This window comes from Myodes glareolus, chromosome 1, assembly GCF_982192425.1.
Source record: "Myodes glareolus chromosome 1, mMyoGla1.1, whole genome shotgun sequence".
In the NCBI taxonomy this organism is placed as follows: domain Eukaryota; kingdom Metazoa; phylum Chordata; class Mammalia; order Rodentia; family Cricetidae; genus Myodes; species Myodes glareolus.
In genome coordinates this window covers 35756315-35781222 of record NC_142026.1, presented here as the reverse complement: position 1 = coordinate 35781222, position 24908 = coordinate 35756315, and the positions used below count along the sequence as shown (strand labels likewise).

Genomic DNA, 24908 nt, shown 5'->3' with positions numbered 1-24908 from the left:
CAGTTAATAGTTCACACCAGTTTTTGAAAATCATAGTTTATAATTGATCTCTCCTGATTTGTACTTGTTGTGGTTGAATTTTTTGTAAAGTTACCTTATATCCTAGGTAATTAATATAATTTCCTCTACTTTTTTCAAGAGCATATTGTAATCCTCAACATGGTAAAACTCTCTTTACTTTAATAAAACATTCTTTCTAAGGTATCTGTGTTTGAATCATCCATATAATGATAAACTATAGATTGAAGACACTTACAAATTATTTCTAATGGTTGTACAAAATATTGACATAAAATGAAGCTGTTTAACATTCCTTGTGAAAAAACTTTTAATAGTAACTTTTAACAGATTGGGAATTATTTAAAGTTGGCACCATGAAGGCAATTTTTTCTCTATCCTGTTCTTGTAAAGGTATAGCCAAAAAAAAAAAACCAGTCCTTTCTATAAATCACTATAATGGACTATCCTTTAGGCAATAGAGGAGGCCAGGGAATTCCAGGCTGTAAAGATCCCATTGGCTGGATCACCTTACTTACAGTTCTCAGATCTGTTACCATTCTCCATTTTTGAGATGTCTTTTTAATAACAAATACAAGAGAACTCCAAGGACTGGTCAATTCAATATGTTGAGCATTTAGCTGTTCCTGTACCAGCTGTTCTAATTTTCCTGATGTCAAAGGCCTTTGTTCCACCCACAGAGGTTTGTCATTTAGACATTCTAAAGGTAGGGATGTTGATCCTTTGAAGGACCAACAGTGGTTGTGCCCTGATTATGTACAACCTGAACAATCTGTGACTGTTCTTGATAATATGTTTTAATATTTCTCTCAGAAACTTTATTTTATGGTTTGTTTCTGAGATTGGAGGAATGCTAACCTGTGTTTTTCATTGCTGAAACAAATCACATTCCCATAAATTTATTGGCCTGTTAGCCAAATATGGTTTTAATTTCCCTATCTGCCCTTCTGACCCTATACACTCTACCTATCTTGTATTTTGCTTTACCTGAGATAAAATTCCAATCCCTAGAAGCTAAATATTTACCCACTGAAGAGGTCAATCTAGATGCCAAGATTTTGGTGAAATTGTTTTTACATCTGCTCCCATGTCTATCTATTTATTCATATTTTTAGCTTTGATCTTTGATCATTAATAGAAGTTCTCCTAAATACTTGTTTTCCGGTCTCTCCTGAACTTTTGGTTATATCTATAGAAGTTGTTCTGTCTCTGTCACCTCCAGAGTGGTGGTTTGTAACAACAGGTATTAAGTTTGTTAACTGCTCTTTGGATGAGTTTCTCCAATGCTGACAGGGAATAATTGAACCAAATTTGATAATGGGGTCTGTGGGAGGCTCCCCAAGGCATTTCCCAAATGGCAAAGAGTTGCCTTGCCTGACTCTTGTTGATCTGCTTTCATTAGTCCAATGCTGGCCTTTGCCACACCTTCTGCATACTCCAAAAGGTGGGGTCATCTATTTGAAATATGTTTAGAAAAAAAAACATTGTTTCTAGGAACTCCCTGACTACAATAACTTTTCAGATGACCTTGCTCACCACAATTAAAACACCTAACATTTTGATTTTTTTAAATATTTGGAAATCACTTCTCCCAGATAAGTGTCATCATAAGCATGAGATTCAATATCAGTTGTATTTCTAGTTCATTCATCTACTTTCCTTTAAAGACCTAATCATCCTTTCTGAATTAGCATTTTCAAAATTAAAGATTCAATTAATATTTATCTGACTTCTGGATATAATAATGTTCTATTCACAACTGAAGTCAACCTTGTCCCAAGTATTGAAAGCTGTTAGACAACATAGTGGTATAGGGGGTCCTTCTGTTTATGTGTTGCTTTCATTGGTTAATGAATAAAGAAACTACCTTGGCCTTTTGATAGGTCAGAACTTAGTTAGGCAGGGAAAACAGAACTGAATACTGGGAGGAAGAAGAGAGAGTCAGAGAAAAGCCATGCATCCTCTGCCAGTTAGAATCTCCAATAAGCCACTGTCACGTGGTGATACACAGATTAATGGAGATGGGTTAAACTAATATGTAAGAGTTAGCCAATAAGAAGTTAGTGCTAATGGACAAGCAGTAATTTAATTAATACAATTTCTGTGTGGTTATTTTGGGGCTAAGCTAGCTGGGCGGCTGGGACAAACAAGCAAGCCCGCTCCATACTACACCATAGAACCACGGTGGGATCATCAAATCCAAACAGTTTTTGCAAATCAGCATATTGGCCTTTGCTCAGGAAATGATCTTGGGAAATATCAGTACCTCTAGCAGCCTTATCCCATTCTTCTATGGCCCTAGCTTCCTCTTTTCACCATGTTCTCCATTGTAACTGAAGACCAGCCTCTAATATTGCTGTAGCTAAATCTTTCCAGTCTTGGGGGATAATTCTTTTCTGAGTTGCCAGTGAATTTTACATCTGCTTCACACAGGGTGAATGCATACCATGTGAAATGACCACTTCCTTAAATATCCTAAAATCTAATACTTCTATAGGATTCAATTTAACTTATGACCTTGGGGGTGCCTGTGATCTGCTGGTCATTCTTGTATTGTAACTGGATTAACTAAGTTTGCTTTTCTAATAACCTTGGGCCTCCCCTCTTCAGTTTCACCATGCAGTGGTGTGGTAGGTTCTGCTCTAAATTCCTCTGTCTGTGTCTCAATATTTTTCTTATTTTCAATAGTAGGTCTTTCAAAGCTTGTATCTTATTGATAATAAATCCTTCTAAAGCTTGTTTCTTATCAGTCAAATTTTCATATTTGGCACAATTATCAAATAAATTTTTTGTTGCTGTTTTATTTTTGGTGTTGATGTTGCTTTTTCAAGACAGGGTTTTGCTTTGTAGTCTTGGCTATCCTTGAACTCACGTTGTAGACCATACTAGCCTCAAACTCAGAGATCCCGCCTGTCTTTGCTCTGCTAAGTCATTGACCCAAACAGTTTTATTCACCAACCAATAAAAGCAGCACATATACAGAGAGACATCCCACATCATCTCCCCCCTTTTCTGTCTAAATTAAAAGTAAGGCTTTAACTTTAGCATAATATAATTACAAATACAAAACAGTTATCGAGCAAGAATTACAGTTACAATATCTAGTCCATTTACATTTGGCAAATTAAGAAAGCTATCATCTATCCTATCTTTGTGAGTCTAAAGTTTTATATCTGATTTATCTTTTATCATAACTAAGGAAAACTATAACTATCTGACTTTAACTCTTTAAAGATCCCAGAAAGATATAATATTACCTAGGTAAACAGGAAAGTGCATTGTAAGCAACTTACAAAGTTCTAGAATTGACAAAGACATATCGCTTCCTGGACAGTCAACCAAAGTTTTTTTTGTAATGTTGGAGCACCCATCTTCAGCCTACAGGCCCATAGTATCTGACAGAATTTTTCATGAAGCAGGAAATTTAAAAGACTTAATTGTCTATATTGACAGAATTCATCAGTTTTCTTCTGTGTCCTGAAAAATGTCTGGCAGTTTCTTTGGTGAAGGAGAAACCCTCAAGGCCCCACATTGGGCACCATTTTGTAAACACAGACTGCTTTCTTTGTCTCCCTACTGTTCAGACCCAAATAATCACACAGAAACTATATTAATTACAACACTGTTTGGCCAATAGCTTAGGTGTCTTTCTAGCTTGCTCTTATATCTTAAATTAACCCATTTCTATTAATCTGTGTATCACCACAAGGCTGTGGATCTGTTCTAGCGTCTTTCTCCTTCAGCAGTTACATGGCATATCCTTGACTCCACCTACTCTTTCTATATAGCTCTGTTCAGATTTCCCGCCTAGTTTTGCTCTGCTAAGCCATTGGCTGAAACAGCTTTATTCATCAACCAATAAAAGCAACACATATACAGCAGGATCCCACATCACTTCATCTATTTTTCCCCTTCTTCAAATCTTCTCTACTTGCACTATTCAGAATCCTAGCTCCCTGTGTTGTGATATTTCCTATTCTTAATATGGAAAAGATTTTTATTTTTTGATATAATCTCTCTCATTAAGAATTTCCCAGATGGCTCATCAAATCCACTGACTTTTCAGTTTGTCCACATCAGCAGTGAGGGTGAAGGTGGTGTCAGGACGCCAGGGGACACAGTTGAGGAGTGGTGCCCAGGCTCAATTGGTGCTGAGGGTGTGGGGGAAAGGGGTGCAGCAAGCAAGGGCACAGTGGGAGCCAAGGGCATGGCAGGTGTCAGAGCTACCTGGCGGACAGAGCCTGTGGTTTGTGGCTGTAGCTATGGCTACAACGTATGCCAGACCAAGTGGGAATGGAGTGTCCTGTGTGCCCATGTGGAGGGTTAGCAGCAGCAGAAGCCTGAGCAGGCTCTGTAGGTGGGTGCATGTGACTTTGGCCCAGGGAGTGGACACAGGGGAACTGCAGCAAAAGAAGGTGTGGGTTGTGGTGGTGGGAGAAGTCACCCAAGGAGTCCGAGGAGTGACCGCAGCAGTGTGTATGTATATGTGTGTGTATGTATGTGTATGTATGTGTGTGAGAGTGAGTGGTGACTTCAGAAGCATTCGCATGATGTTGTGCCACATGTTGGGTGCCACATGTTTTTATCTAAGTCACTCTATTACTAACAAGGACTTGGGAGTCAGATATTGGTATATCATATATATATATATATACATATATATATCTTTGATATATACCTTTGATGTATATATCTTTGATATATACAGAGGAAGCAGAGAAGCCATTCTGGAGGCCTGGTTTATGAAGTTTCAGAAGGAAGTTTGTGAGTCCCTTAATGACACTACCAGGGAACTTTGCTATTTTGAGTTGAGAATCTATGGTTCTGATCTGTTGGGTCTGAAGAGGCGTGATTAACAAGATGCCAGAACTACTGAAGTGAAACCTTTGCTTTGCCGGCTCAGTTGATGCTGGTCAGCTGGAGCTAAGAAATCCGTGGTGATTGAGACCTGCAGGGGGCTGGAGAGATGGCTCAGAAGTAAGAATACTGACTGTTCTTCCAAAGGTCCTGAGCTCAATTCACAGCAACCACATGGTGGTTCACGACCATCTGTAATGAGATCTGGCGCCCTCTTCTGGCCTGCAGGTGTACATGCAGGCAGAACACTGTACACATAAATAATAATAATAATAATAATAATAATAATAATAATAATAATAATAATAATAATAGACCAACATTATTGAGGCAAAAACTTGTGGGAAGTGTTTCCTCAGAGTTAGCACATGCAAGCTATGTTCAGAAGTGACCAAGGCTGTACCTGTGCTGGTAGTCAAACTTGGTCATATGTAAGACTATTTTTTTAGACATTTTTTATTGATATTTATTGAGCTCTACATTTTTCTCTGCTCCCCTTCCTGCCTCTCTCCTCCCCACTTCAATCGTCCCCCAAGACTCCCTTGCTCCCAATTTGCTCAGGAGATCTTGTCTTTTTCTAGTAAGACTATTTTGAAAGGTACAACAGGATCATGGAGAGCAGCTGAGGCTCGGCACTGTGAGAGCCCAGGAGAGGCTATTAGTGAAAATGCACCCCAGCTACAGCAGAAAACCCCAGCATTGTGGAGATGCTAGTACCATGGGATGATCACCATGAAAATCAGTAGCTGTGGAGTGGAACCAGCCCGAGCCTAGGAAACAAGCTGTGTGTGCTGCAGAGGGAGGAGTCAGAGTAGTGACCCAGGCCCTTTGCAGGAGCCCAGAAACCCACGAGTGAATCCCAGATGTTGGACATTGACTGAATTATGCTGTTGGAGTTTGGTTTGTTCTGATTGTGACTGTGCCCTGGTTCTCTCTTGAAACAAAAAAGTATTTAACTTATCTTTTTATGTTATAGGAGCCCACAGTTGAGAGACTTTTGATTATAAAAGAGATTTTGGATTCTAAGAGGCTAGAGGCTAAATTAAAAAACATCTTTAGATTTATTCCTATTATTTCGCATGTATGAGTGTTTTGTCTTCATGGACATCTGTGCACCACATGGATCACATGTGTGTCTATGCTTACGGAGGTGTAGCCTACATGAGGGAGCTGGGAATTGAACATAGGTTCTTTGCAACAAGTGCTCTTTTTTATTTCCTTGAAATATTTTATTTCCTTTTTTATTTCATTGAAAATAGTTTTTTTTTCTTTTTCTTTTTTTGCTTTTCAAGACAGGGTTTGTCTACGTAGCCCTGTCTGTCCTGAAACTCACAATGTATACCAGGCTGGTCTTGAATTCAGAGATTTGCCTGCCTCTGCCTCCAGAGTACTGGGACTAAGGTTGTGTACCACCACCACCTGGTGAAAATAGATTTTTTTTAACAAAATAAAATATGATAGTATAAAGCAAAAACCATCATATCCAAGTTGGATAAGGAAAACCAACAGAAGGGAAAGATCTCCAAGAGGAGGCCCAAGAACAGAGACCCACTCATCCACACACTCAGGAGTCTTATAAAATGATTAAACTAAAGACTATATGCGAGGACCTGGTGCAAACCTGTGTAGGCCCTATGCATGCTGCGTCAATCTCTGTGAGTTTATATGAGTTTTTCTCAGTTGATTCAAAGGAACTTGTTTTCCTGGTGTCCTCCATCCCTTCTGTCTCCCACACTCCTTCTGCCTCCTCTTCTGTGGGGTTCCCTGAGCAGGGAGGGGAGAATTTGCTGGAGGCGTCACTTAGAGCTGCATGTTCCAAGCTCTCCCTCTCTCTCTCTCTCTCTCTCTCTCTCTCTCTCTCTCTCTCTCTCTGTCTCTGTCTCTCTCTCTCTCTGTCTCTCTCTCTCTCTGTGTGTGTGTGTGTGTGTGTGTGTGTGTGTGTGTGTATGATATCTGGCTGGCTGTGGGCTCTCTCTCCCTCTCTCTCTCTCTCTCTCTCTCTCTCTCTCTCTCTCTCTCTCTGATATCTGGCCGTGGGTCTCTGTATTGGTTCCCCTCTGCTGCAGGATGAAGCCTCCCTTATGCTGGTGGAATAAGGCCTTGATCTGTGAGTGTAGCTGAATATTATTAGTAGTCATTTTATTGTTACTTTTTTTAGAGCAGTCATGTTTGGCTTTACCCTAGGTCTCTGCGCTATGATATCTCTGGTTCTTGTCACCCAAGCAGTTCCTATATGAGCTTCATTGTGAAGTAGGCGGGCCTGATGTCAAGCCAGACAGTGATTTGTAACTCCCACGAGTCCTGTGCCACCATTGCACTATCATATTGTGCAGACAGGACGGAATGTAGACCAAAGGTTGTGGCTGGGCTGGTTTGACCTTTCTCTTTTGGTAGCCTGAAAAGTCCCTTCCTAAAGACAGTAGACCACGTGAATAAAGGTTCTTTGTGGGCATCAGCTTGACTTCTCCATGTTCAGCATGGGTATTACACAGGCTCTTAACTACTGAGCCAGCTCTCCAGCCCCAAGATTGAATTTTTTTTAGGTGTTTGAAACTGTAAGACTGTGAGACTTTTTAAGTTTGTAAAATGTTTTATATTATGATGTCGAAATTAATGTGTAATCCTGGGGATAAAAAATGCTGTGCTTTACAGTTTGTGTGTCAGGCTGACAAGGGGGTCAGTTGTGCTGCGTAAATCTTATGTCAACGCAAAACACACCGAAGTCATCTGAGAGGAAGAAATGCTTCCATAAGATCAGGATGTAGGCATTTTCTTAATTAGTGACTGATGAGGGAGGGGCCAGCCCATTGTGGGTGGTGCCATGCTTGGGCTGCTGATCCTGGATTCTCTGCGAAAGTAAGCTGAGCAAGCAATGAAGAACAAGACAGTAAGCAGCCTTCCTCCATGGCTTCTGCATCAGCTCCTGACTCCAGGTTCCTGTCCTGTCTGAGTACACATCCTACTGTGATGATGAACAGTGGGATGGAAGCGTTGGCCAAATAAACCCTTTCTGCCCCAAGTTGCTTTGGTCATGGTGTTTCATCACAGCAATAACTAAGCCACAATGATCTTATTCTTTTATAAATATAATAAGACATTCCACATCCACGTATGTCCGTGCACCACTTATGTGCCTGGTACCCACAGAGGCCAGAAAAGGATTCAGATCCCCTGGAAATGGAGTGACAGATGGTTGTCAACCACCATGTAGATGCTGGGGATTGAACCTGAGTTCTCTGCAAGAGGCTGCAGTGCTCTTAAGAGTTGAAAAAAATCTCTCCAGGCTCTTGGGAAATGCTTCAGAGCCAAATCACAACAGAAGTATTCCTATACAAGCAACAGCTCTTGGCTATCTGTCTGATCCAAGAACAAGGTGATAAGAAGACATAAAGTTTAATCTCATGAATAGGGCTTTTCACATTGAATGTGAAGGTACCTGCTTAAAATCCCACCGCTTGGGAGGCAGAGCCAGGATTGCTGTAAATTTGAGGCCAGCATGGGCTATGTAGTGAGTTTTAGGTCAGCCTAGGCTACAGGGTGAGATCCTGTCTTAAAAGACAAATACAAAAGCCTAGAGAGATGGCTCAACCATTAAGAACTTTTGTTGTTCTTTCAGAGAACCAGAATTTGATCCCAGCATCCACGTCAGTCAGCAGACAATCCACCCTGGAACTCCAGCCCCTGAGGATCCAACACCCTTTTCAGGACTTAGTGGTTGTAACAGGTCTTTCTTTGGTTGCCATTTCCCGAACATGGAAACATATTATTAATTATGAAAGCTTTCCTTGGCTTAGGCTTGTTCCCAAGTAGCTCTTAAAATTTAAATTAACCCGTGTATATTAATCTGAGTTCTGCTTTGTGGATTGTTACCTCTCCTTAATACTGTACATCCGACTTCCTTCTTGTCTAGCTGGTGCCTTTCAAATTCTTCCCTGAGTTCCTTTCTCTCCAAGAAAGACCCACCTATCCTCTCCTGCCTAGCTATTGACTGTTCAGCTTGTTATTAAACCAATCAGTAGGTGCCTTAGGCAGACGAGGTAAAGCAGACACATCTTCACAATGTAGAGATTATCTTGCTTCAAAGCTGCAGAGAAACCTTGCCTCAAAAAAAAAATTATCTTGCAACAGGTGGGTAACCATTCACATGTAGCATACAGACATATGCCCAGAAATAAGTCTTTAAAAAACAGAGTAGAACTTGCCAAATGCCAGGTTTCACTATAGGAGGGCTAGACAGGGGAGACATACTGTCAGGCTATCCTGAAGGCCACACTACAGATGGTCTCTTTCAGGGGCAATAAACATCTTTGCCCCCATTAGCAGGACATGGTTCTATGGGGCCCAGTGTTTGCAGGAAGTCTACTTTCTTCTGCAGAGGGGAGTAACACCATGAACACCCTAATCACCATGTAGTAAAGTTTGGAGATGAAACAGAATCAGATGCAAGATGCTGTCTTGGATGCAAGATCTGAGAAGGCCCCAGGATGGTGCAGAGAAAGAAAATCCACCAGGGAGCAGAAACAAAACGCCTTTGTCAGTGGGAGAGTCAGGGCGAAGCTGTGGGTTTGCAGGGAGCCTCACAGGCGTTGAGTCAGTAGAATGGACACGATACGGGGCAAATCTCCCTCCTGTGCACACTAGGAGACTGTGCAGAGGTGGACACAGCTGACCTGGTCACTCGTGACGAATTTCACAGGATGAGGGGCATCTTCCAGCTTTGGGACACCTTACTAGGACCACAGACATCTTTCCAGCACCCGATCTTGTCCTAGGGCCCTAGGATTACACCTTTTACAGATAGGGAAACTGAGGCAGGAGAAGCATGAGCTTCAAGGCATGAACTGTGCTGAGCGATTTCTCCAAGATGTGTGTGTGCGTGCGTGTATGTTGTGTTTAAAGCTAGAGCACCAGGCTCTGAGGGTAAAGTGGGTTCTGACTCTACGGTACTAGTACTAGCCCTGAAGCTTGGTAAACAGCTTCGGGGAAAGTGAGATGGATTGAAAGGCCTGGAAAATGTCAGGGCAACTGCGCACGCGCTGTACCCGGCACACCGCGCGGCCTAACTGGTGGGTCAGCCTCCGCAAGAACCCAACTCAAGGTTCCAATCCAATCTGTGGTGTGTCTGTGCCTCTCCACGGCCCGCCCCCACCGCATGGCCTGCTGGGACTTGTAGTCTGGAACCCGCAGGACCGCAGAGTACTCGTGCGACTCCGCATCCTACCGCGCAGCCAGCTGGGACTTGTAGTCTCAACTTCGCGGGCCCGGGGTACCCAGCGGGCGGCGGGACTCCTAGTCCCACAGAGCCTCGCGCTCGCCACGACAGCCTGCCCATAGCCGCTGCCTCCACCTCACGGGTTGGGAGGCCTGGGCGTTCCGGGAGACCGAACTGCGGTGGGAGCCGCCGTGGGGACTGCGAAGCGGGCCGGGAGTCCGGGATGGAGCCTCCCGGAGGTGGGCGCTGCCAGCGGGCTGAGCCTGGCTGTTTGGGAGGCCGGGCACGCCCTGAGGGCGGGTCGGGGGGCCCTCGGGCTCGGGACTGGAGGTCGCGGGTGGAGGGACTCCACGGAGCCCGACCCTGGGCTGCTGTTGATCCGGCGGCCTGCGGTTTCTCGCAGGTGCTTGAGGCGGACGGGCGGAGTGGCTACGACGGACCGGTCGGGTCAGCGGGGACATGGCTCACCTCAGGGGCTTCGCGCACCAGGTGAGTGTGGGCGTCGGCGTGCCCTGGGTTGGCGGTTCGCGGCGGAGCGGATCTCTCCATGCCAGGCGGGAGAGGGGCGGAGGCCGTGTGCCCTGGGGCGCGTCTGCGGGTCCAGGTCACCGTGGCCTGTGCGACCGAGCCGGCGGAAGACGGGATCCACGGGGCCCCTCTGCTATGTGACGGCCCCTGCTCAGGAGCTGCTGTGGACAGGTGCAGGACCTGCTTGACCCAGGCTCGGAGCGCCTCCAGAAGATGGGCTTTTCCTTCCTAGGCTAACGGGATGCAATCCCAGCACGGAACCGCACAGGCGTGGAGGATGAGACGGCATAGGGTTCAAGGACTCGGGGATTTGCTCTCTGAACCCCTTCTCTCCGTCTCTCTTTGTTATTTCAAAGCAAAGGTGACAGACAGCCGTTAGTGAAGTGGAGCAGACTGCCCTGGTGGCTGATCTTCCTGGGCTTAGCTGTGGGATTTGCTTTTTAAGGACTCGGTTTGGGTTGACAGTTGCCCAGCGAGGGAATCAGCTCTTGAGGACAGAGCAGCCCCCCCTTTCCCCTGCATCCTTGAGAACTGGGTGTGCAGACAGGAAGCGCGTCCGTCCGCTTGTGGGCAGGAACTGGAGGCAGGGCTCCTTGGAGGAAACCAAACCAGCCTGGAAGACTACTCAGCTGTTGGGTAGGGCTTTCGACCCAGCTGTCAACAGATGGGATCCCCGGCTTGCTAACTGGTGTTGAATTAAGCTAACACATTTTAAATACGTTTTTTTTTTGACATTTTGCCTCTAATTATATAACATACTGAGAGGAAAAAATCTGCCTCTAGTTTATTTTTAAGAGGCTTAGACTTAGCTCCTGTAGGTTCCAGGATGACACATTGGAGCTGTGAACTGTGAGGGAGTAGAGGGATGCTGGCTAGGGGACCTTTTTTAAAGACAGAAAGCACCTTTTTGTCTTTTTAGGGGCCTGTGCCCAGCCTAGACATACTTGGCTTCTGAAAGTAATATAAACCTTTGTAGGGCTCTTTTCTCCCAACATGGCTGCCATGGCTTCCTTTGAAACTGCCCCTTTGTGTGGTAAGGATTCTATTGTCCTCCATAGCCTGCGCTCCTGCCTTAGATTACCCTTCACCTGGCCAGTCCATCTCTGGAAGAACCAGATGGTTATGGGCAAGCACTGTGTGGTGGTAGTTGAGGATGTGTGTTGGGTAGCTCCTCTTTTGGGGGAGGGGGGAGGTGACACACAGCAGTCATGTTGGCAGATACACAAGAGGCTCCATGTATAACAGCCCTAGGAGTAAATGGAGAGTATAGTCTCAACTGCACAGAGCCAGTTAAATGGCTTGAGTGATGGTTCATAACACATCCTATCCAGAAGAGAAATCTGAGCCACCCAGATCAGGATGCTGCCTAGCAGTCCCAGTGAGGGTTGGGACTAGGGCTGCTTCAAAGATGTAAATATAAAGTCAGGACCATGTGGGGAAGGTTCCTGTCATATTGATTCTGCTAAGGCTGGCTGGTCCATAGATGTAGCTATCCAAAAAGCATTGACTTTGAAGAGTGAGGTTCCCTCCTTTCTTGCAGAAAACTTAGAACTCTGGCTTTGGGGTCTGCTGTATTCTCTGAGGCAGTGGTGAATGAATGCATGACCCGAGGATTCCCTTCTTGGGCTGCTGTGGTGGACCAGTTCTTACTATAGGCTCCACAAGGGGAGGACAATTAAGGATTCTCAGTATGGGCTTGGCAGTGTGGGAGGACATTGTATCTGTCAGGAGTGGGAAAAGGGGCCCATGAGATCAGAGGGATGGTAGCCCCGGGTCATGGTTCTACATCACCCAGGTTTTCTCAGGCTGCTTAGCAGGCACTAGATGAATCTGTGATAAGACTTTTTTAGCCTCAGGTCATCAGCTAGACCTCCTGGAGTCTTGAGATGGCTCTCAAGGTGTCTCACAGCTAGGTACATGGTGGAGCAATAGCAGCTGAGGAAACAGTGGGTCTAAGTGGTAAGAGGAGGGTTTGAGAAAGTGTTTGCAGGGGCTCTTGGAGCAGAAACAGACAGAAAAAGGTCTGCTCTGTGGACCTTATCCTGCACCTGGCTTTCAGGACTGGCTTTGAGCAGGGCATCAAGTGGTACCTGCCCAGACAGGAGGTGGCAGAAGACTGAGGTACTTCCGTACCGATCTCTTAACACCTGTATTGGTGGTCTACACACTGGTGAGTGTGCTGAGAGCGTGTGGCTCAGAGTGTTCAGTTCTCATCTGGCTTGGGTCCAGTGTCAGTCTTGAAACAGCCAAGGTGTCTGACTTATCAGCCATACTGGAGGAGTTTTTCTTGGCTTTTCACTTGAAAAGCTAAGAGCTTGATTAAGCTAAGGGCTTGGGGGCAAACACTACTCCCTGGCCCGTGCAGCCAAAGGTATCTCAGGCAGTGCTCTGCTTTCTCTGTCTGGCCAAATCTCAGTGTGGCCTTTCAGGATTTCAGGCAGCAGATCTGCTCCAAGCATCGACTGCTGCTCAGTGAGAACTGGTCTCAGGATTTGGCTGCCAGTTCTGATGAGGCTGCGAGAAGGGTCACTTTGGATGGATTGGTCTCCCTTTTCATTTTCTTTAAAAAACAAAAAAGATTACATTTATTTATGAATGGGTAGGTGTGTATTACCACAGTGTAAATATTAGAAGACCACTTATGGGCGTTGGTTCTCTCCTACTATGTGGGTCCAGGGGATCAAACCCAGGTTGTCAGGTTTGGTGACAAGTGCTTTTTTACCCAGTGAGCCATCTTCTGGTCCTAGTCCTTTTCTTTTCCTTCCTTCTTCTTCTTCTTCTTTTTTTTTAAATAGGTCTATTTACTTTTATGTGTGTTTGTGTATATACACCACATGTGGGCAGTGCTTGAGATCATCTGGGTCGTTGGGAACCAAACCCGAGTGCTCCTACCCACTGAGCCATCTCTCTAGCCAAAGTAGGGTACATATGAACCACAGCTAGTCTGTTCAGAGTGCTTGCTCTGAGCACTGCATGGCACTGTATTACATACTCAGGCCTCTCAGAGGCAGCTTCACTTGGAGGGATTAGGCGACTCCTGTGTTGGCAATGCCCTTGTTCCTGGAGCTCTTCTCCACACTTCTCTCTGCTTCACCTCATCTCGTCCTCTAGAGTTCTTGGCTTGTAAATGGGCTGGGAAGTGTGGTTCTCTGTGTCTCCCCGTTACTTCTTTGATGCTTAAAACCTTAGGAATGTAGCTAGTTGGCAAGTTCAGATTGAAATATCTCTGGAAAGTCTCAGATTGGGGTTTAGTCAGGTCTCTGAAACCAATTGCCTTGCTTGGAGAGAAGAGGCTGGGGCAATTAGGCTTCAGGGAGGCAGGCAGCCATGTCATTCTTGGAGAACAGGCTCCTTAGGAACATGGTAAACACCTAGGACAAGCTGTTCCCTAAACACAGAGGAATTTGAGCATCAGTACTTAACACAGTTGTAAATAAGTGTGGTTTGCCTTTTTGTGTCTTGCTCCCTGCACCCCCCCACCCCATGAGGGACCAGGGGCTGAACTCCAGGCCTTGGTTATGCTAAGCAAATGCTCTGCCACCGAGTTATTTCCCTAGTCCTATTCAAAAAACAAAAACAAAACAAAACAAAAAAACAACAGCAAAGAAACTATACCTTCCCATGTGTTGACCATGGCATGTATGGGTCACCAGACAGCTTTTGGGAGTCCATTCTCTTCTTCCACCAAGTGGGTCTAGGGAACCAAACTCAGTCTTGGTGGCAAGTGCCTTTACCAGATAAGCCATCTTACCAGTCATATTTGGTTCCTTTTATTGGACATCCTTTTCAGGGAGTATTTCCTAATGGAGGTGAAACTTAGCAGGGTTGAAAAACTAGATGAGATTCAGTGTTCTCTAGAATTCCTAGGTCTTGGGCCTGCTAGTCAGTGGTATGGAGACCATGTTCTTTTCCAGAGTCTGCCAGATATCACAGGCAAGGGACGCTCATTGATGGCCCTGGGAGAATCTCTGCTGCTTCTGTCCTTTTTTGTGCAGCCCAAGAATGTCTCTGTTCCCAGAGGCAGCCATGGTTCAAACGCTGTATTGTGGTTTGGACAGAGGACATACCTTTGCCATCCTGGTTCTTCACTTGTAGTATTTAAACCAGGTATCTTCAACACTGTTGGTTCAGCAATGATAAGTTCTTTCTGATTAACTCTAAGAGCCATCAAGGGTGCTTTCTGTGTTTAGTATCTAGAAACAAGCATCTGAGAAAGTGTTCAACTCAGTGCTAGTCTGGGGGTGTAGCTTGCTAGAGGACTGATTTGGAAGTAGAGCAGTACTTTAATGGGTGTAGCTTTTCAAAGTGTGGAAAACATGTTAGCTTGTGCTAAGTTTTAATCTCTCTCTCTAGTTTTGTTTTTTTTGGGGGGGAGTGGTTTTTTTTTTTTTTCTTTTTTTGAGACAGGGTTTCTCTGTGTATCCCTAGCTTTCCTGGAATTAGCTCTGTAGATGATGCTGGCCTCAAACTTGGAGATCCACCTGCCTCTGCCTCCCAAGTGCTGGGACTAAAGATGTGCACCACCATGCCTACATTTTATTTTTAAATTATGGGGGTGGTACACACATGTGCGTGCAGGTATTCTCCAAGGCCAGAGACCTCAGATCCTCCTGGAGCTGGAGTTGTAGGCGGTTTTGAGAATTGAATTCCAGTCTTCTGCAAAAGCAGTATGTGTGCTCTTAACCACCAAGCCATCTTTCCAGACCCCAGCACACATTACTTTTAACTGTTTTTTTTTTATTTTTATGAACAGTTTTAGATTTATAGTAAAATGAGTTTTAAAATACCGTTACACACACATATACGTTCCTACCTGTCATTTCTGTTAGGTCTTGGCCCGGCTCACTGTTAGACAACTGATGAGGGCACTTTGAGATGTGGTATTACCTAGACTTATAGTCTACATTTGAGTCTAGAGATACATTTGATTCACTGTATCAAATCTATTGTATAAAGTGATTCTTGGAGAGTGGAGAGTTTAGTTTTTCTGATCAAGGGTTCAGAAAGAAGCTGGGAAAGAATTGAGGTGAGTTCCCTTCCCTTTAGCTCCTTGCAGTGCCCGTGCCCTCAGTCAGCAGAGCAGCCCCCTTCTAGTATTGCCCATGCTCTGTCTCAACATTCTGTCCCCGTTGGTTTCAATAGCACTCTCGTGTGGACCCAGAGGAACTCTTCACCAAGCTTGACCGCATTGGCAAGGGCTCGTTTGGGGAGGTGTACAAGGGCATCGACAACCACACTAAGGAGGTGGTGGCCATCAAGATCATTGACCTGGAAGAGGCAGAGGATGAGATTGAGGACATCCAACAAGAGATCACTGTGCTCAGCCAGTGTGATAGTCCTTACATCACCCGCTACTTCGGCTCCTACCTGAAGGTATCTACGAGGTAGAGGGGCATCTGTAGTGGTTGGGGGTGGAACACTCTAAAGATTCTGTGCCACGTTTTCTCCTTTGTTTCCAGAGGGATTAATTTGTACCCAAGGGTAGAAGAGAGCAGAGAAAGGTACTGCTGGGCACATAGGAATTCCTCTGGAAGGGCAAAGAGGGCCCCCCACCCCCACCTCATAGCTCAGAGTCACAAAAAAAGTCTGTTCTCTTGAGCAGTGCCAATCTACAAGGGTCAGTTGGTAACCCAGCTGCCTTCTTCTCTGTGGGTACTGTTAGGCACAGTCTAAGGGGACCCTGCTGGCAGTACTTTGGGGACCTGCAAGGAGGGCACTTGGGCTATTGAAGTAGACTTAGCTATTGCTCTGAGGAGTTGGTCTGTCCACCAGGTGCCTGTACAGAGGTATGGTAGCTGGGTGGTCAGTGAGACCTTTTCTCCTGCCCTTCACCTTGGACGTGGTCTATGTAGACCCAACTGGCCTCAAACTCACAAGAGATTGGCCTGTCTCTAAGTACTGAATTAAGGTGTATGCCACCCCTTCTTGCCCTCTTTTTTTTGGGGGGGGGTTGGTTTTTAGTGTGTAAGTGTGTGGGTTTGTTGTTGTTTTTTGTTTGTTTGTTTTTTAGCAGGGTCTCTCTGTGTAGTTCTGTGTCTCATTGTGCAGTGCAGACTAGGCTGGCCTTAAACTCACACATACCCTCCTACTGCTTCCTCTCTAGTGCTGGGATTAAAGGCCTACACCACCGTGATTGACTTGGCCCTCCTTTTAAAAAATATTAATTTTTTTATTATTACTTTTACCTATATGTGCCAGGTAGGGGTATGTGCACATGAGTGTGTGTGTGCGCCTGAGGAGACCAGAAGAAGGTGTTAGATCCACCTAGAACTGGAGTTAAAGCCCTTTGTGAGCCATATGATGGTAGTGTTAGGAATTGAACTTTGGTCTTCTGGAAGAGCATCAAGTGCTGTTACCTGCCAAGACATCTCTCTATCCCTTCTTTCCCTTTTTTAAAAAAACAAGGTCTTAAGTAGGGCGGTGGTGGCGCACATCTTTAATCCCAGTGTTTGGGAGGCAGGCAGACAAATCTCTTTGTGTTTGAGGCCAACCTGGTCTACAGAGTGAGTTCCAGGATGCTCCAAAGCTACAGAGAGAAACCCTTCCCCCCCCCCAAAAAAAAGAAAAAAAAACAGAAGGTTTTGTAGCCTAGTCTGACTTTGAACTTGAGCTCCTCTCAAGTGTTGGGATTATAAGCATTTGCTACCTTGCCTGGCTACAACCCTTTCCTATTTGAGTTCCTGGTAGGAACTAGCCGGTGTAATTGCTGACACAGTAGCCTGAGCCCCTAGCTGACATCTTTTGGTGGAGTTAGAGAGGTTGGCCTGTGGACTCCAGTCTTGGGTATGCCTCCTTCATTGGCTGCCCAGGCACTGACATGTTTCTTTGCTCCCAGAGCACCAAGCTGTGGATTATCATGGAATACCTGGGTGGCGGCTCTGCACTGGACCTGGTAAGATCAAGCTCAAGCAATGAGCAGCTTGCTGTGGGGGTTGTGGTGTCTTTCAGTGCCCCCGGGGCCACTGCTCTGCAAACTCTTAGGCTTATGGGCTTTCTCGGGCTACCTGTCTACTGTCTTAGTGCTTTAGATGTTAATTAGGAATTGTCAATTCCCAAAACAAATTACTGGTTATCTTGCCCTGATTGATGGTGAAAGAAGTTTTGGGCCTCTACTGGCCTGGGGGCATAGGCACAGTTAGAACCCCCAAACAAATAAGAGGGTCAGGGTCATAGTTAAGAACTTACTCTCATTTTTATAATCACAGAAAGATAAAAATAGCTTGTTTTTGGTTTTGTTTTGTTTTTTAAGACAGGGTTTCAGCCAGGTTTAACAGCCTTGGCTGTCCTGGAACTCACTCTGTAGACCTGGCTGGTCTTCAATATCTGCCTGCCTCTGCCTCCCAAGTGCTGGGATTAAAGGTGTGTGCCACCACGCAGCCTCTGTCATCCTCACTTCTCCTTCCCTCATTATCCTTGACAGCTGAAACTTTCAGAATGAAGGAACACAAAAGCCTTCTGCAAGGGCTCAGAAATTGGTGGGTGGTGGAGCTCCAGAGCTGTGGTGGTATGGGTGTCATAGCTACAACCGAGGTTCTTCTTTCCTGATGTCTTTCTTCAGCTAAAACCTGGTCCACTGGAGGAAACCTATATTGCCACCATTTTGCGGGAGATTCTGAAGGGCCTGGATTATCTGCACTCAGAGCGCAAGATCCACAGAGATATCAAAGGTCCCGCGGGGTGGGCATGGCTGCAGTTCTGCTCATGACCTAGAAAAAGATTGGCATGTAGAACCAGTAGATTGTGGTGCCTGAGGGCATGGGATGTGGGGAGCCCTTCTACCACCTGGGAACTGGGGTGTGTGTTTTTACCCCCCTTTTAAATGGCCACACTGAGGATGAAACCTAGGGGATTGTGTAAGCTAAGCAAACATTCTGCTGCCAAGCTACTTCCCAAGCCTTGGAAAACTTTCCTAGTCTCAGTCTTCACATATGTGAAGGAAACCAGTTGTGTACCTAGTACATGGCAAAGGCCTTGACTCAGCATTAGGTGTGGATTTGTGCAACACTCCTGTGTGGTCCAGTTCTGATGAGGACTCACAAAGCTGGGCCAGCCCACCATGAATGACTTGGTGAGGACAGCTGAGCCTTCATGTTACAGTGTGGGATCCTGTGGGCAGAGTGATGGAGTTCCTGACTAGCCCATGTCAGCTGTACCCTTTGGTTAAGGTCACTATGATTAGATGTGATGTGGATGTCACCTTTGTTGGGGTTTGTCAGAAAAGGCAAACAGGGAAGCCCTGGAGCAAGGATAGGAATACTCCTGTAGGTCCCCTAGCTTGCCTGCTTCTGTCAGCAGTGGCCCGCTGGCCCACAGTGGCAAGAAAAACCGAGGTCCCAAGACATCCCTGCTGCTATCCCCAGGGGCCAGGGATCCCATGACTCATCAAGGAGTTGCATGCAGGGCTACTTGGGGCGGGCTCTGGAGCCAAGGATGATGGCCACCTGTCCTGTATTGAGCAGCTGCCAACGTGCTGCTCTCGGAGCAGGGTGATGTGAAGCTGGCAGACTTCGGTGTGGCTGGGCAGCTCACAGACACACAAATCAAGAGGAACACATTTGTGGGTACTCCCTTCTGGATGGCACCTGAGGTTATCAAGCAGTCTGCTTATGACTTTAAGGTGAGTTCTGGGTGGGAGGTGGGAGTACACTGCCACTAGCCCAAAATGTTACATGCAGCAACTGTCCTGTGTGATACCCTGTCTAGGCTGACATCTGGTCCCTGGGCATCACAGCCATCGAGCTGGCCAAGGGGGAGCCGCCAAACTCTGACCTCCACCCTATGCGAGTCCTGTTCTTGATTCCCAAGAATAACCCACCCACGTTGGAGGGCCATCACAGTAAACCCTTCAAGGAGTTTGTAGAGGCCTGCCTCAATAAGGACCCACGATTCGTAAGGCTTATCTCCACTCCCCCTCCCCCAGGCAGCTGAGGGTCTTGGGGAATCTTATGAAGGGAGGATGCTTATTTGGGGTAAGACAGGGCCCAGCCTTCATATTCCTACCTGTCCTCCTTGTGTCCACTGTGAGGGTGGAACTCAGCTCTGACTCTGTCTTCCTGGCAGCGACCCACTGCCAAGGAGCTCCTGAAGCACAAATTCATCACACGCTACACCAAGAAGACCTCCTTTCTCACTGAGCTCATTGACCGCTACAAGCGCTGGAAGTCTGAGGGGCATGGCGAGGAGTCCAGTTCTGAGGATTCTGACATGTAGGGCCTTATTGTTGTTGTTGTTCTAAAGGGCTCCCTGGGTGCTTTGATGCCAGCGGAGGTCTCCTCCAGAGGCAGGCTTAGAGTTAGTTGCTAGGGTGGAAACTGATATTGGGCAGGGAACTTTCATGCTGAAGAATAGGGCCTTTTAACTATCGCCTAGATGCAGCCTGAGGCAGCCTAAGCCAAGAGGCTACCTCAGAGAATGAAGATGTAATTGGTACGATGGTTACTTCCAGCCCTGTCTCCATCAGCTCTTCTGATTCTTTATCCTCTTCAGTGATGGCGAGGCTGAGGATGGGGAGCAGGGTCCCATCTGGACGTTTCCCCCAACCATCCGGCCAAGTCCACATAGCAAGCTGCACAAGGGGACTGCCCTACACAGCTCACAGAAGGTCTGTTCATACCCTGGGCCAGAGCACGGTCCCATATGTACCAGCCCTGCCTCAACTCCCCTGGGAAAGCAAATAGGGACTGCAGTCAGGATACCAGGCTTTGAGGAGGTCAGCTCCAAAGTGCCCTTGACCTAGGGCTATTTTAAACACTCATTATCTGGGGTTTGGGAAGGACAGTGTAGAGCAGGTGGTTCCTAAGCTTAGAGTGGTATTGAGCTAACTAGGAATCATACTGCAACCTGGGTCTTCTGTGCTTAGGTGTGGGCCCGATGAGAACTGATGGCTTGTAGTTTGGGAGTTGACCCCTGGTGTATATACTCTGTCAGCTTAAGACAGAGATTGAGGAGACAGGGAAGGGAGCCTCTCTTATCCCTTCCATGTACCCAATGCCCTGCTTTCTCATTGCAGTCTGCTGAACCTATCAAGAGACAGCCAAGGTCCCAGTGCTTGTCCACGCTAGTCCGGCCTGTCTTTGGAGAGGTGAGAGTTGGGGTGAGCCTAAGGTCATGCGGGGTAGTAGCTTTGTTTGTTAGAAGTGCTCCCTGCAGAGCCATGGAGTGGTGGTCTAGTGGGCCCTGTGCCCGGGCTTTATCCATTTGATTTCTGGGTCTATTGCAGCTGGTTATGCGCAGGCTTGTGGGTCTAGTTTCCTAGCTGGAAGGACCATAAACCACCAGGAAGAACTGACAAGGCCAGAGTCCTTTTGTGTTCCCAGACCTGCTAAGGTTGTCTGGCATTACAGTATTACTATGTTTTTCAGTGTGCAACTACCACATGGCTCTTCTATGGAGGAAGACAAAGAATTTTGATGTTGGGTCAGTCCTAGGCCAGGGAGGTGATTCCTTGGTGGCCACACCCAGTCACTGGTACCTGCTGAGAGAAGTCAAAGCCATCATCAGAAATACAGTGCGGCAAACTGGGTGTGGTGGTGCACACCTTTATTCCCACAGGCAGAGGCAGGTGGATCTTTGAGTTTGAGGCCAGCCTGGTCTACAAAGCAAGTTTCCAGTACAGCTAGGGCTATTAAACAGAGAAGCCGTCTCAAAAAACAAAACAAAACAAACAAACAGAGACATACAGTGCAGCCAGGGATGAGTGCTCACACATGGATGTGAAGGTCAGGCAGTAGGGTGTAGGCCTATCTTCCCACCCCTGTGGGTACAACAGCACCTGGAGCCCTGGAGCCCAGGGAGGGAGTACAGGATGTAGGTGAATAGAAATAGCCATCTCTCTGAGGACAGTGGGTAGAGTAGGATTTGGCAGTGACCTTAGCCAGAGTAGGAAACAGCCACTTAGGGCTGTTATGGGCAACATGCAGTGTTGCCCAGGGCCAAGAAAGGACTCCTTAAGTAAAAGTACTGTCAGGAGAGGAGGTCCCGAAAGTGGTTATCAACATTCTGTAGTCTGATCTGGGATCCGTCAGCGTCCTTGTAGTGTGCTCTGGGTTACTGTACTAATTTCTAAGTCAGACTGGATCCAACTAATTTGACTTCCTGACCTTCATCCTGTGAGAAGCCATTTGTTCTGACCTTTTGAGAACCCTGGTCAGGGGAGAGGAGGGCCACAGAGCCTCCGCCAGTAGGGCCATACAAAGTGCTGCCTTGCTTTCTGTAGGGCTTCCAAATGTGGGTCTCAGGTCAGATGCCGGTTACACGGTCCATGTTCTCTCTACAGCTCAAAGAGAAGCACAAGCAGAGCGGTGGCAGCGTGGGTGCCCTGGAGGAGCTAGAGAACGCCTTCAGCCTGGCTGAGGAGTCCTGTCCTGGCATCTCAGACAAGCTGATGGTGCACCTGGTGGAGCGTGTACAGAGGTGAGCACAGTGCCCTCACCCCATAGAAATCTCCATGAGGAAATGAACACCAAGCAAAGCCTGGGACTCATTCTTGGGAGCAGCTGGTTTGGTCCTCCTTTTTTACGGTTAGCATACTCTCTCATTTGTGCCTTTGGAGTTAGAAAGGGAGAGGTAAGTGGGCCGCTTGTGGCTTTGAACCACATTAAGGTTGGACTTCAATCTCAGGCAGTGTCAGGACAGAGTTGCACAAAATGGGTCCTGACCTTTCTACTTGGTGGCTTCCTAGAGTTCTGTGCCCCAGGAACAGCATGAATACTTTGTAAGCCAAGGACTTGCCTACTATTGATGGGGAATCCTGAGCTGACTCATGCCCGTGAAGGGACAGGGTAGACACTAGCCCTTCCTTGGCAGCTCCACAGACTCGGGGTTCCCATTTCTCCTCCCATTTCCTCTGGATCCTGTCCTTATATACTAAGAGACCCACCCTGGTGGTTGTTAGGAGCCCCCGGGTTTGGTCTAGTCAGCACTGATGCTGGACCTGAAGACTGAGGACATCTTGTGAGATGCTGTGACCTGCACATCTTAGAGGCTTGTGAGGTGCTGCTCAAATACATGCCCATGACAGTAACGGTACCTTCCACTTCCAGGTTCTCACACAGCCGGAACCACCTGACGTCTACGCGCTGAACTGGATGCACTGCTCTTCATAGAGAGGGAGAAAGAATGTGTTTTGTTTTGAGCTCTAAAAGGACTGACTTGGAAGCCCTCGTGTGCTGTGCTGCAGCTGCAAAGACCTGCCAGCCTGCAGGCGTCACCAGCCAGGTCACCTTCCTTCTGCCCCACCATAGTGTGCTGCCCTGCACAGCAGCCACTCGATACTGTGCTCACCTCCTGGGTTGGCCAACGCTACAGAAGGTAGCCAGGGCCCTTGAAGAACTGGGTAGCAATTTGGGAAGCTGGGGTGACCTTCCAGAATCTGGCCCTGCAGCTGCTAGACTAAGGATCAGAGCAACTGTTGGGCAACTCTGGCTCTCACCCTATACCAGGGATAGTGTCTTGGGGGCTCACAGGGGTCCAAGATGGTCATAATTTGGTGTCAGTTCAGGTACTGTGTGTTTCATGAGTACTCAAATCGTCCAGAATATTTTGCACCCCCCCCCCTTTTTTTTTTAAAGAAAATTGAACTTGCTAAGTATTCTGACAGTAAGTATTAGTTTTCATAGAGTGTTGAAAGCCCTACCATTTCAATAAAGACCTGGATTGGAGACATTCTGATGATGGAGCCTGGCCAGATGGGGTTTCTGTAGCCTCTTAGCTAGTGTCCCTTCTAAATGTTGGTATATAATCTGACAGTTTCCTTTGGCCTGCTGGAGAACAAAGTATGGCAGAGCGGGTGCTGGTGGGTGGGGATATGTCCTTTTATTGTAAGTCACATAAGTGAACAGGAGTCGTAGGCCTGCCCTACGTGATGAGAAATACCAGGAACTAGTGAGAGAAGCCACCCTCCTTCCCCGGCCCTGCTGCGAGGTCTTTGGTTTCTGCTTGTCTAGATGGTATGTGGGATGGAAACCAGAGTAGCTGTTGCCATGCTCTTGTTTTGCTATGTCTGGAGGCTAACCCTGAGGTTATCACATAAGCCTGAGTATAGTGCTGTCTAAGGCAATGTGAATTTGGCTATTGGTGCTACAGGTAGAAGTAGAAGCATCCAGTCCTGTGTTTGGGGCCAGTCCTCAGCAGGGGCTGTGCTCACAAAAAAATTAGGACTCTCATTTCTTTTTCATGGATCTTAGACATGTGCCACAGCCATCATGAACCTTCACTGGAGTTTGGGGAGGGCAGAACCTCTCCTGGAGGTCTGAAGGCCCATGTTAGGGTCAGTGCCACCTTTCATCTGGTGGAAGGATGGCTCTGGTTGCTCAGCTCTGGGGATGATACCTACACTCCCTGAAAGCCTTGGTCATAGGTTCTTGTCCATGCAACCCGAAGGACATTCCTCCTTCCCTCTGATCTCTCCCTCCAGCCCTGGAGAGAGATGTGAGCAGTCCTGAGTGAAACTTGGGGGTCTCTCCGGTGAGCTGCTGGCCCTTTCAATGACTTCCATCCACCTGTAGAAAGGGTTACACAGTGGCATATATTCACATACCTTCCCAAGAATGATAAATACAGCTAGTCAGTAAAGTTCTTGATACTCAATCATGAGCTAGGTTTCACCCCTAGTACCTGAGTAAAAAGCCAGGTGTGATGTGCACTTGTAACTCTAGCACTGAGGAGGTAGCGATGGATTCACTGGTGGCTAGTCAGCCTAGCCTAATCAGTGAGCCCCCAAGTGAGCCCCTGTCTCAGACAACAAGGTAGATGGGGCCAGTGCAATGCCTTAGCAGGTAACAGCACTTGCCAAGCCTGACAGCTCAAGTTTCATCTCCAGAACTCACACAATGTTGGTACATGGAGAGAACCCACCCCACAAAGTTGTCCTCTTGTCTCCAACAAGTGGCGCATGTGCCCATACCCTCTCTACAATAAAAAAATTAATAAAAAGGGGAGACTGGAGAGATGGTTCAGTGGTTAAGAGCACAGGCTGCTCTTCCAGAGGATCTGGGTTCAATTCTCAGCACCCACATGGCAGCTCACAACTGTAACTCCAGTTCCAGGGGATCCGACACCCTCCCATAGAAATACATGAGTGCAAAACACCAATGTACATAAAATTAAAAAAATAAAAAGGATGTCTCCTGAAGTAATACTTTGGTCACTATATGTATGCATATATGTGTGTATGTACACTAGTGCCCGCATACAAACATGAACATACACTGAAAACAAAACCCTGCAAGCATCATTTGACCCTCGTTTCCTGGGAACTGGGAATTTGCCTGTGGCTCTGTTATTGGCAATGAAC

General features: G+C 46.7%; 2 protein-coding genes across 6 annotated transcripts in view; one reads left to right on the top strand and one right to left on the bottom strand.

The window, feature by feature from the left end:
- Positions 1–23274, top strand: part of Stk25 (serine/threonine kinase 25) — a 41923-nt gene extending 18649 nt beyond the window's left edge. The window contains exons 2-13 of one of the 5 annotated variants that reach the window (XM_085696248.2): positions 8492–8599; positions 10491–10576; positions 15758–15988; positions 17451–17507; positions 18174–18282; positions 19075–19232; positions 19319–19504; positions 19676–19821; positions 20102–20216; positions 20625–20696; positions 21891–22027; positions 22657–23274. In XM_085696248.2, the coding sequence (XP_085552374.1) occupies positions 10547–10576; positions 15758–15988; positions 17451–17507; positions 18174–18282; positions 19075–19232; positions 19319–19504; positions 19676–19821; positions 20102–20216; positions 20625–20696; positions 21891–22027; positions 22657–22696 (1281 nt within the window). In that variant the 5' untranslated portion in view covers positions 8492–8599; positions 10491–10546 and the 3' untranslated portion in view covers positions 22697–23274. Of the gene's footprint in view, positions 1–8491; positions 8600–9969; positions 10327–10490; positions 10577–15757; positions 15989–17450; positions 17508–18173; positions 18283–19074; positions 19233–19318; positions 19505–19675; positions 19822–20101; positions 20217–20624; positions 20697–21890; positions 22028–22656 lie in introns of those variants that run through there. The other 4 variants (XM_048441960.3, XM_085696246.2, XM_087905808.1 and 1 more) reach the window with 4 other exon arrangements.
- Farp2 (FERM, ARH/RhoGEF and pleckstrin domain protein 2) overlaps positions 21138–24908 on the bottom strand; it is a 105683-nt gene continuing 101912 nt past the window's right edge. The window contains exon 27 of the mRNA XM_048441958.3: positions 21138–24114. Within this exon, the coding sequence (XP_048297915.1) occupies positions 23967–24114 (148 nt within the window). The 3' untranslated portion in view covers positions 21138–23966. The remainder of the gene's footprint in view (positions 24115–24908) is intronic.